The sequence below is a fragment of the Sus scrofa genome, chromosome 5 (genome assembly GCF_054392235.1).
Source record: "Sus scrofa isolate SSC_HxYL_T2T_F1_AM1 chromosome 5, Sscrofa_HxYL_maternal_Yorkshire_Landrace_v2.0, whole genome shotgun sequence".
In the NCBI taxonomy this organism is placed as follows: domain Eukaryota; kingdom Metazoa; phylum Chordata; class Mammalia; order Artiodactyla; family Suidae; genus Sus; species Sus scrofa.
Window position 1 is genome coordinate 69,750,667 of NC_139387.1, and position 12,256 is coordinate 69,762,922.

Below are 12,256 nucleotides of genomic sequence, written 5' to 3' on the forward strand. Positions count from 1 at the left end.
TCCCAAAGTCTCTACCAATCTAGAAAGGGTAGTAAAATTTTCTTCAGAATAAGAAAAGCGGAAAATACTTGCATTTGAAGGTATGCAAGGTTCCATGCACGCCCTGAATTTTAGCCAGAAATGGAACCCAACAGTCTAGCGGGTTTCTGCGGCCGCCCACGCCTGCGCAGTGAGGGCAGCTCGCTAGTGATTCCGCTCGACGGATGCCCCGCCTCTCGAAGCGTCCGCAGTTTGGTCCTTCTCTGGACTCGCTTGCCGGCTTCCGTAGTCTGCGGTTAAGGGGAGGCGGTGGTTGCGACCTCAGGGCCACGCCGAGGCTGAGCCGGACGATTTGCGCGTTCTTCACTCCCCCGCCGGGATCTGCAGTTTCAGCGGTGCCGCCGACGCCACCGTAGCCCGAATCGCCGGTGCGGATTTGTTTCTAGACTCGTTGGTGCCACTCTTTGGGAATCCTCATCTGAGGGCTTCTAAGTGATGAAGGATGACGGAGTGGTGAAGACCCAGGGCGCAGAGCCGGAGCGGGTGGGCCCAGGTCTCACCTCAGCCTGGTCCTCAACAGCATCCCGCAACTTGGAGGCCCTGGGACCAGAGGCGCTCCTCGACCTCTCCCTTGTCTCATTTAACCAGCCCTGAGCAGATGCCTCCAACCTTGCTTCAGCTGGAGCCAGCCATTTGGAATCTTGGCCATACTTATGGAACAAACACTTTTGGTCTCTCCCACCACCCACCCCCAAATGGCACTTTTCAACTTGGATTGTATCTGAAATACAGGTGGCTTGGGAGTTGTGGAGGGAGGAAATCCTGTCCATCAAGGACCAGACACCTAACGTTTTTGGGGCAGTTATCAATGTACTGCCTCAGCTCCAAGTTTAATCTTTTTTTTTTTCTTTTAATAATGATTTTTATTTTTTTCCATTATAGCTGATTTACAGTGTTCTGTCGATTTTCTACTGCACAGCAAGGTGACCCAGTCACACATACATGCATACATTCTTTTTTCTCACATTATCATGCTCCATCACAAGTGACTTGACATAGTTCCCAGTCTTTGCTTATCCATTCCAAAGGCAGTAGTTTGCATCTGTTAACCCCAAATTCCCAGTCCACCCATCCCACTCCTTCCCCACACCTTGGCAACCACAAATCTGTTCTCCATGTCTATGAATTTCTTTTCTTTAGAAAGGTTCATTTGTGCCATATATTAGATTCCAGATATAAGTGATGTCATATGGTATTTGTCTTTCTCTTTCTGACTTACTTCCTTTAGTATGAGAGTCTCTGGTTCCATCCATGTTGCTGCAATGGCATTACTTTGTTCTTTTTGATGGCTGAGTAGTATTCCATTGTGCATATATGCATATATACCATATCTTCCTAATCCAATCATCTGTTGATGGACATTTAGGTTGTTTCCATGTCTTGGCTATAGTGAATAGTGCTGCAATGAACATGTGGATGCATGTATCTTTTTTTTTTAGGGCTACACCCATGGCATATGGAGGTTCCCAGGCTAGGGTCTAATTGGAGCTACAGCTGCTGGCCACAGAGCTGCATTTGTGACCTACACCACAGCTCACTGCAACGCTGGATCCTTAACCCACTGAGCGAGGGCAGGGATCGAACCTCCAACCTCATGGTTCCTAGTCGGATTTGTTTCCACTGCGGCACAATGGGAACCCTGTATGTGTCTTTTTAAAGGAAAGTTTTGTCTGGGTATATGCCCAAGAGTGGGATTGCTGGGTCATATGGTAGTTCTATATATATATTTCTAAGGTACCTCCATACCGTTTTCCGTATTGATTGTACCAATTTACATTCCCACCAATAGTGCAGGAGGGTTCCCTTTTCTCCACACCCTCTCCAGCATTATGTTATTTGTAGACTTATTATTGATGTCCATTCTGACTGGTGTGAGGTGGTACCTCATAGTAGTTTTGATTTGCATTTCTCTAATCAGTGATGTTGAGCATTTTTTCATGTGCTTGTTGGCCATCTATATATCTTCTTTGGAGAAATGTCTATTCAGGTCTTTTGCCTATTTTTCCATTGGGTTGTTGGCTTTTTTGCTGTTGAGTTGTATAAGTTGTTTGTAAATTTTAGAGATTAAGCCCTTGTCAGTTGCATCATTTGAAACACTATTTTGTAAATTATCCTTTTTTTTTTTTTTTTTTTTTTTTTTTGCTATTTCTTGGGCCGCTCCCGCGGCATATGGAGGTTCCCAGGCTAAGGGTCGAATCAGAGCTGTAGCCACAGGCCTACGCCAGAGCCACAGCAACTCGGGATCCGAGCCTCGTCTGCAACCTACACCACAGCTCACGGCAACGCTGGATCGTTAACCCACTGAGCAAGGGCAGGGACCGAACCCGCAACCTCATGGTTCCTAGTCGGATTCGTTAACCACTGCGCCACGACGGGAACTCCCTTTTTTTTTTTTTTTTTTTTTTTTTTTTTATGGTTTCCTTTGCTGTGCGAAAGCTTGTCAGTTTGATTAGGTCCCATTGGTTTATTTTTGCTTTTATTTCTATTGCCTTGAGAGACTGACCTGAGAGAACATTTGTAAGATTGATATCAGAATGTTTTGCCTATGTTCTCTTCTAGGAGTTTGATGGTGTCTTGTCTTACATTTAGGTCTTTAAGCCATTTTGAGTTTATTTTTGTGCATGGTGTGAGGGTGTGTTCCAATTTCATTGATTTACATGTGGCTGTCCAGTTTTCCCAGCATCACTTGCTGAAAATACTTTTTCCTTTGTCGAAGATTAATTGACCGTAGGTGTCTGGGTTTATTTCCGGGTTCTCTATTCTCTTCCATTGGTCTGTATGTCTGTTTTGGAACCAGTACCACATGGTCTTGATGACTGTGGCTTTGTAATATTGTGTGAAGTCTGGGGGAGTTATGCCTCCTGCTTGGTTTTTGTTCCTCAGCATTGCGTTGGCAATTCTGGGTCTTTTGTGGTTCTATATAAATTTTTGGATTGTTTGTTCTAATTCTGTGAAAAATGTCATGGGTAATTTGATAGGGATTTCATCGAATCTATATACATTGCTTTGGGTAGCATGGCCATTTTTACAATATTAATTTTCCCAAAAAAGGAGCATGGAATACCTTTCCATTTCTTTGTGTACTCTTTAATTTCCTTAATGAATGTTTTATAGTTCTCAGCATATAAGTTTTTCACCTTCTTGGTCAGGTGTATTCCCAGGTATTTGATTTTTGGGGAGTGCAATTTTAAAAGGTATTGTATTTTTGTGTTCCTTTTCTAATATTTCATTGTTAGTATACAGAAATGCAACTGATTTCTGAATGTTAATCTTATACCCTTATATACTGCTACTTTGCTGAATTTGTTGATCAGTTTGAATAGTTTTTGGGTTGAGTCCTTAGGGTATTCTTTTTCTTTTTTTCTTTTTTGTCTTTTCTAGGGCCGCACCCGTGGCATATGGAGGTTCCCAGGCTAGGGATCTAATCGGAGCTGTAGCAGCCAGCCTACACCAGAGCCACAGCAATGCCAGATCAGAGCCGCGTCTTTGACCTACACCACAGCTCACAGCAACTTGGGATCCTTAATCCACTGAGCGAGGCCAGGGATCGAACCTGCAACCTCATGGTTCCTAGTCAGATTCGTTAACCACTGAGCCATGACAGAAACTCCACGGGCTTTCTATATGTAGTATCATGTCATCTGCATACAGTGACAGTTTTACCTCTTCTCTTCCAATTTAGACACTTTTATTTCTTTTGTTTGTCTGATTGCTGTGGCTAGGACTTCCAGTGCTATGTTGAATAAAAGTGGTGAGAGTGGGTATCCTTGTCTTGTTCCAGATTTTAGTGGGAAGGCTTTCAGCTTTTCTCCATTGAGTATTATATTTGCTGTGGGTCAAATTCATCTTTCAAGACCTGTTTTGTGGTAATGCCTGGAATTCCCTTTGAATCATCTATTTGGCTTGTTAAGCACAGTGAAGTTTTTCTCAGTAGATGGTGCTAGAAGGATATTGTAGAGGGAAGTGGGCTTCTGCTGGTGTCCGTGGCTATATCACAGGTCAGTAGTGGAGATGAGACAACATTGGGGGGGGTGTCCCCTCCCCGTCAGGCATGCACCCAGAACCCAGGCTCCCTCACCCACCTCACAGCCTGGCCAGGGTTGGCACTCACTCCACTAGGTCCCATGCCTCTCACCTGTTGCCAGCTTGATCCTTTCTGAATACTCACATATCTGGCCACCAGCCGTGGCGTACCTAAGAGTTGTTTCTTGCTTGCCTGGGGAGTGTAATCAAGCAGGACCCTGTGAGGTTTTCCCAGAGTGGACCCCCAACTCATGTCCTTCAACTGCCTTTTTGTCCATAGAAAAACTAGTCAAAGAATCAATTTAATCAGAAAAGTGAGAAAATAAAGGGAAAACGGTCAAGCAAGACAGAGGAGTAATAGTTTAGCCACTCAACAAGGTCAAGGACCTTTGATTCCTCAAGGACTATAGATTGTATTTGAGCCATGTCCTTGGAGCCGTGTTTGTTTGTCTGTTTGTCTGTTTGCCTTTCCTAGGGCCGCTCCCGCGGCATATGGAGGTTCCCAGGCTAGGGGTTGAATCGGAGCTGTAGCTGCCAGCCTACGCCAGAGCCACAGCAACACAGGATCCAAGCCGCGTCTGCGACCTACACCACAGCTCATGGCAATGCCCAATCCTTAACCCACTGAGCAAGGCCAGGGATCGAACCCGCAACTTCATGGTTCCTAGTCGGATTCATTAACCACTGAGCCACGATGGGAACTCCAGAGCTGTTTTGTTTGTTCATTTGTTTTGCTGGTGCTGAAGCTCTCAGCAGGTGAAAGAAGTCAACTCTATGCTGACTGCAAGTCCATAAACCCCAGTGGGGTAGGAACCAGAAAGTTGATGACACTAACTCCAACTACCTCACCACCCACCAATCAGGAAGTTGTTCATAAGCTGACCACGCCCTGCTCCTCAAACACTATAAGACTCCTCACTACCCCCTCAGGGGGCCACAGTCCTTAAGGCACTAGCCTGCCACGATCCCTTTCACTGACAATTAAAGCTGTTTTTTCTGTTTCCTCGAACTCCACGTTTCTATTTGGCATCTGTGTACAGAGGCAGCTGTGCAGTCCAGCAAATTCTCCTGCTCTCCAGGAAATGGCAACCATGCCTTTTCCAGAAAAAGCTGAACCTCCTCTGGGGAGATAGTCTCCCAAATTTGTCCTTTCTTGCACACTCTCCCCTCAGCTCCCGGATACCATATTGAGTTCTCTTACATCTTTTATTTATTTATTTATTTATTTAGGCCCTTAGGACCAAACCCACAGCATTTGGAGGTTCCCAGGCTAGGGATCAAACTGGAGCTGTAGCTGCCGGCCTACACCACAGCCACAGCAATGCCAGATCTGAGCCGTGTCTGTAATCTACACCACAGCTCATGGCAACACCAGATCCTTAACCCTCTGAGTGAGGCCAGGGATCGAACTGCCGTCCTCTTAGATGTTAGTCAGGCTCATTACCACGGAACTCTGCTTTTGATTTTTTGATCCCTCAAAACACTTCGTTTTTTTAGTGTTCTGACTCTGCTTTGTGCCTTCCACACTTTCACAATGACTTTCTGTTCCTCCATACAGCAAACTCGCTTGATCCTGCCACAGACATTTAGGTCCCACAGAACTACCAAAGGCCCTGCTGGTATGTTTTTTGTGTGGACAACTTCCGGTCTCTCAGCATGAACCCTTCAAAGGTGGCCTGGGCATGTGCCATAGGAGGATTTTGGTGCTTTCCCATCCTTTTTGGTATAAAGTTAAATAATTCTATCATCAGAGGTTCTGGACAACCTAGTTTTATTAGTGGTTGTGTTGTAGGACAGCCTACAAGGGTATGTCAACCGCTGGACCATTCTGAATGCCTCCAGATAGCACCAGCCCCCGGGGGAAAAGCCTGGATACTATTTTAAGCGTAACTATTTTAAAACTATTTTAAGTGGAATTGGAAAGCTTTGAGCAGGGGAGCAACATGATCTGATTTTAAAAGGTCACTCTGGTCATGTGAAGAATGAATTATAAGGAAGTAAAGATGGAAAAAAGGAGCGGAGACAACAACAGTTTTGGAGAATGTGGTGTACTCTCTGAGGATCCCTGGGGACAGACAGGGGTGTTTCACCCTTTCATCTCCTCTGATACAGAGCACCACAGTTTGAGGATTAAGTTGGGTGTAAGGAAGGCTACATGGAGCTCCTGCCTGGGCTAGCAGAAATAGAAAGCAACCATTCAAGTATCTTTTAGTAGGAGTTTCCTGGTGGCTCAGAGGGTTAAGGATCCAGTGTTGTTACTGCTGTGGCACCAGCGTAACCCCTGGCCTGGGAACTTCTGCATGTCACAGGTATGGCCAGAAAAAAAAAGGAAAGCAGGGAGTGCCCCGAGATCCTTTCTTGCATAAACACGAGTTAAGGAAGTTCCCGTTGTTGCTCAGTGGAAACGAATCCTACTAGTATCCATGAGGATGCGGGTTCGATCCCTGGCCTCACTCAGTGGATTAAGGGTCCGGCATTGCTATGAGTTGTGGTGTGGGTCACAGATGTGGCTTGGATCCTGCATGGCTGTGGCATAGACTAGCAGCTGCAACTCTGATTTGACCCCTAACTGGGAACTTCCATGTACTCAGGAGGTAGCACGGACCTTGCCCTGGAGGGGTTGTTAAACTAGGGGGTTTAGGCGGTTTCCTTGTAGTTGATTTGAACCTACTGAAGGATTATAAGTAGGATAGTGATGTATATCACATGGACGCTCTGATTAGAGTCAGATGAATTTTAGAGATTAAAGATGGGAAAAGAAAAGAAGTAAGAAAGAGCAAAGAGAAAAACAGAAGAATTCTCACCGGGGAAAGCAAGCAACATAATTTATTAAGTATGCAAGGCAATCCACTAAGGCTTTTCAATTTCATCTGCATAATAAATAAGTATTGCTATTTTCATTTGTATGAAACTCTCATGAGAAACTTACTCAAAGTTACAATAGGTACCGAGTGGCCATACCAAGATTTAAAGCTGATTCTGCTGTTACAAGAAGGACCAAACCAAAAAAAAAAACCAAAAAAAAACAGGCCTGTGATGTTTATATGTACATTCAAAATTTTTATTTCAAAACAAAGAACCACAGTAACAGTAGAAAATCCACTTGGAAATTATTCACAATCTGGTCACTGAGAAATGGGAAGTCTTCCACACTGCATTACTGCCAACTCATTGTTTTTGAGGAGCCAGAGCAGAGGTGCAATTAGAGGAAAGTCATCTGTTCTGGCAAAGCCCCATCTGATGGCTCTGAGTTTTTATCCAAAGGCTCAGCGACCAGAGGGAATGGTGAGAACCACAGAACCAAAATACTGTCATAGGCAAGGGTTTGGCTAAACGGCCTGAAATATGTAAGCACCAAAGAGGGAGACGGAGATCAAGCAACAAATGGAAAAGAGGAGAGGGGCCCAATCTCCATTTGTAAAAATACTGGGAAACTGGATGATGGTGGGGGCATCCGAGACCTGCTTAAAGGGTAGACCCCCTCATCTCGCCTAACTCTGAACAGCCCCAGAGTTTAAGTCTTCGGTTTGTTCCTTATCCCCTTAAAAGAAAAAGGCCTCCCTTCCCCATGGGCCTCTCCAGCGCCCCCAGGAGGTCACATCCTGATCTCAATCTTTCCTACATCCTCCCGTTGCCTGAGGTTGGAGCAGGTTCACCTCAATTGCAAAATCCAGTAAGGAAAAGGCAGCCTGATGAGACTGACCTCTATAAAGTGTGAAAGCAAATCAAAGATGCAAATTCCACCCAGCAGAGGCAGTGCTATTTACATACATAAGAATGAGTTTGAACACATTCTATCCAAAGGGGGGGGGGACCTTAGGAACAGAGAGGAAACAAGTTACCCATAAACTACTTCCACCCAGAGCAAAGTGACAGCACACAGACATCCACATTCAAGCGTGACCCACACTGCACAACCACTCCTACCGTCTCAAGTGTGTCTATGGGAAAGGTCAAGGCCCCTGAGAGCACTGGACATAATACTGAGATGACATGGTAACAAGGGTAACTTGACATAGTAACAGACATCAATAAGTGTGAGATGATCCTATGGTGTAACATACCTCAACTGGATAATAATCGTCCAGGAACAAACCTCTCTTATGCTGAGGTTACAAATTCCAAGCTAGCTATGAATATCTCTGAATTCTTTTAAAGCTATGGCTTCAAGAACAAAATAAAAATCAACATCTAAAGTTGTCTAAAGAACAAACTGGAGAAATAACCAACCTCTACCAAGAACCCGAGATTTTACGTTGCTCATTTGGGGGCTATCCCACCAGATGGGCAGTAGGAGTACTTAAAAAAATAATAAAATAGAGTGAGTTTACTACAAGAGAAAGAAGCTGTTTGGTCCAGTGAGGGGAGAGAGGACTTCTAGAAATAACCATCCCTTCTCTGGACTCTATCCCAAATGAGACCCCATCAACCGTTAACTACAATGCCCATCTAAGTAATAATCCTAGATTTCAAGTAATACTACATATAATCTTAAAGAAAAAAGTTCCAGAGGAAAACTAGTAGCATCTTTATACAGGCACGTGACTTTTCTGAGAAATTATTAACCTTCAGAGTTTTCATCTGAAGGACAGAAACTGTTAAGAGGCCATGTGCAAACCTCACACACACCACACACCCTCTGATGACGCATCACCTGAATTCACCCCTTCTTATTGCACCTTAACCTCTTCAGAATTAAACCGTTCATCCTCTAACCTCTCTTTAAGTACCTCCCTCTAAACCTCAATTTCCTTATGCTTTCATTATTTGGTAAATTACAGTTAAAAAAATATATATTTATGCAATAAAACCAGACGATAAAATAAATAAAAACAAGGTAATTTGCTCTGCCGAGCTGTATGGAAGTGCGGAAGGTGCTCTTAGGTACCCCTCTCTGCCCTCCACACTCTTATGTGCATCGGCTTCCTGCTAAGTCTGAGGTGGGAGGAAAGGCACCCTCACACGTGCTCCCCTGAACGCCTGCGGGAGGCAGGATTAGAACCTAAGGGAGCAAGAGCTGGCAAAGCTGTCATTCGCCAAGCGGCCAATCCCTCCGGAAATGAAGGTAGGTTCCCTTGGTCTCTCCTTTAACAGAAGAGAATGTCCAAGAAATGAAACTGTAAAGAGCCACTGGAGAGAACGACCCACCCCGGCGCGGGGTCCTCTGCGTGCCCATCGAGCATGGGGGATGAGAGAGGGAATCAAGTAGCAGCATTCAGAAAACAGTCCTGGGTAGTAACAACCTGATGAGGGCTCGCCCTTGTTCAGGGAGAGGTTGCTTTTCCTGATGCGAGGGAGGTGGGAAGGAGGCCCGGCCTAGACGGCGTCCTTGGAGGGCGGGATGCTGCTCATCTCCACGATGGGGCCTTTCTCAGCGCGGCTCCCTGCCGGCACCTGCACTTCAAACGCCCGCGTAATTTCCTCAAAAGTCCTGCCGCGGGTCTCAGGGACTTTGAAGAAGGTGAAGACCCAGAAGACAACGAGGAAGCAGGTGAAGACAATAAAAACGTAGGCTCCTAAATAGAACTAGTGAAAGGACACACAAAAAGGAGAGTCAATGAAAACATCTGATCACGGACAAGCCCCAGTTTCTCTCACGCTCAGATTTCCAGGGGGCCTCAAGGCATAACGCTTCTATAGTTAATGAAAACATTAAGATTCCTTCAGAGACTCATTTATGACTTCATTGATGAATTACTAAATTTCTTGGCAATTTTGTGTCTTTTCTTTTCCTAGTCATTAAAGGGAGCTGTGAACAAATATCTAGACTATTTTAGGACTTTTGCTTATTACCTTTGAAATCTGGGTTTCTTAAAGACTCTTGGAAATAGGAAATGCCATTTCGCTGAGTAAGTCAGCTCTAGGCCATTTTTTTCACTTTTCAGCTGCGCCCACAGCATGTAGAAGTTTCCGAGCCAGGGGCTGAAGCCGAGTCACAGCTTTGATCTATACCACAGCTGTGGCAACACCAGATCCTTTAACCCACTGTGCTGAGGAGGGGATCGAACCCATACCTCCACAGTGACCAGAGTCACTGCAGTCGGATTCTTAATACACTGCACCACGGTGGGAACTCCCTGGGCCATTTTATTCTTTACTTTTTTGTCTTTTTGTCTTCTGAGGGCCGCACCCGATCCGATCCGCAGCTGCGACCTACACTACAGCTCCCAGCAATGCCGGATCCTCAACCCACGGAGCGGGGCCAGGGACCGAACCCACAACCTCATGGCTCCTAGTCGGATTTGTTTCCGCTGCGCCACAACAGGAACACCCCTGGGCCATTTTATAATAATAGGACCTCCCTCACTAACATCCTATGCTTGGTTAGCCTTTAGGATGATAAAGGCATTAGCGCTAATCCAAATGATGGATTTTAACTGGTTTGGAATCCCCTGAGGTTTATCATTACCATTCTCCTAGGCTGGTTTCAAAATGGGCTGGGTGAGTGAGTTTTCAGTTACTTACTGCAGCTGAGGGGAAGAGCAGTCCAACCAAGAAGTTGGAGGTCCAGTTGGAACAACCAGCCACTGCCATGGCAGCCGGGCGGGGTCCCTGGCCAAAGAGCTCAGCCACAATAAACCAGGGAATGGGGCCCGGGCCAATTTCAAAGAAGGCCACGAAGACCAAGATGGCCCCAATACAGATAAAGCTCATCCAGGTATGATTATCCTACAAGAAAGGAACACAGTAAAGTTAGCATTAAAGACAGCAGGACCTAGGCAGCATCCAACTTCTCAGAGATAAGGAGCAGTGACTGATAATGAAAAATTCCTTCTGTCCCACGGTATAGGAGTCACTGGATCTAGAAGCCGTGGGTCGTTGAATCCTAGCTGTGTGACCACACATGTCATTCTGCACTGAGATCATTTCACTCTATAAAATGGGAAGAACTACCTCAAGATTTCTTTAAGCATTAAATGAGATCGTGTATTTTAAAGGCTATAGGTTATATAGAGATACAAAGATTATAGCAGTTTAATGATCTATCTCTTGATAATCCACTTTTCTGAAAACTCTGGGCATGTTGCTTCTCCCAAATTTCATCTGTATGATCTCCAACTTCAACGACCCACCTCCTCTCCCCCCAACACTCCTCTTTCTTCACAAAGAGCACTCACCTTTAGTAACAGAGAAATTGTCATGAGGAGGGAACAAAAAGCCATGCCTCCAAGGCCTATCAGATGCAGAGTCCTCCTCCCTGCCCTTTCCACCAGGAACAGCTAAAAGAACAAAATCAAACAAACGAACATGAAAAGGCTGCTTTCCCTTTCCTGAAAACACTGTATGAGCTCCTGGATCTGCCTTACCAACAGCAGGACACTTGTAATAGTTACATTTTCCCTTGTCCAGTTAAAAGCATCCTACGCAATCCCTTGTGCACCTCCTCTTGCCTATCCATTCCCTATTTGCTTAAAGAGACTGCCTCACGCATCATTCAATCTCTTTTCTCCAAAAGGAATTTTGAAAAGGTTTAACTACATGACAGAAAGGAGCTGAAAGATATGCGACTTTGCACCCTTGAACTACGTGTGCAGCAAGAATTCTTCTCCTGCTTCAAGTGATCAAAACATTGGACTTACAGAAACCACAGTGAAGATGGTATTAACCACGCCAGCCCCAATAGTGGCATAGATTGGCTCCTGAACACCGGCATCTTTGAAGATTCCCGTTGAGTAATAGAACACCTAAAAGGGAACGAAAGATGCTGCTGTAAAATACAACTGCATGGCAGTTACAGCGAACCCTCAAAAACTCGACAAAGTCCCAGGATTTGGGTCCTTTCCACCGTTTTTCGCTCAATCACAGTATCTTTTCTGCAAATAAGTAATCTTCAGTATCTTATATCTAATCTCTTCTTAATTTTTTAAATTCTGACTTATTCCCATTTTTTTCTTCTCCCAGGATAGGGGTCCAATTGGAGCTGCAGCTGCCGGTCTACACCACAGCCACAGCCATGCAGGATCTGAGCCCACCCTCTGCCACAGCTTGCGGCAATGCTGGATCCTGAACCCACTAAGCAGAGCCAGGGACTGGGAACCTGCATCCTCATGGATACGAGTCAGGTTCCTAACTCGCTGAGTCACAACAGGATCCTCCAAGGGCTTTACAGATTTTAGGTTGTAAAGTTCTTTTTCCTGTTTTTCTTGTCTTTTTAGGGCCGTATCCATGGCATATGGAGGTTCCCAGGCTAGGC

General features: G+C 45.2%; 1 protein-coding gene and 1 pseudogene across 3 annotated transcripts in view; both read right to left on the minus strand.

Annotated features, from left to right (window-relative positions):
* Positions 1-5,365: 5,365 nt before the first annotated feature.
* LOC106507524 (large ribosomal subunit protein eL34 pseudogene) lies at positions 5,366-6,022 on the minus strand (annotated as a pseudogene).
* An 843-nt stretch (positions 6,023-6,865) lies between these two features.
* The window catches only part of SLC2A3 (solute carrier family 2 member 3), a 78,307-nt gene continuing 72,916 nt past the window's right edge, over positions 6,866-12,256 (minus strand). For 2 of the 3 annotated variants that reach the window (XM_085024720.1, XM_021092391.2), the window contains exons 8-11: positions 11,643-11,747; positions 11,181-11,282; positions 10,528-10,731; positions 7,102-9,588 (exon numbers count right to left, since the gene is read on the minus strand). In XM_085024720.1, the coding sequence (XP_084880846.1) occupies positions 9,379-9,588; positions 10,528-10,731; positions 11,181-11,282; positions 11,643-11,747 (621 nt within the window). In that variant the 3' untranslated portion in view covers positions 7,102-9,378. 3 annotated transcript variants of the gene reach the window in all.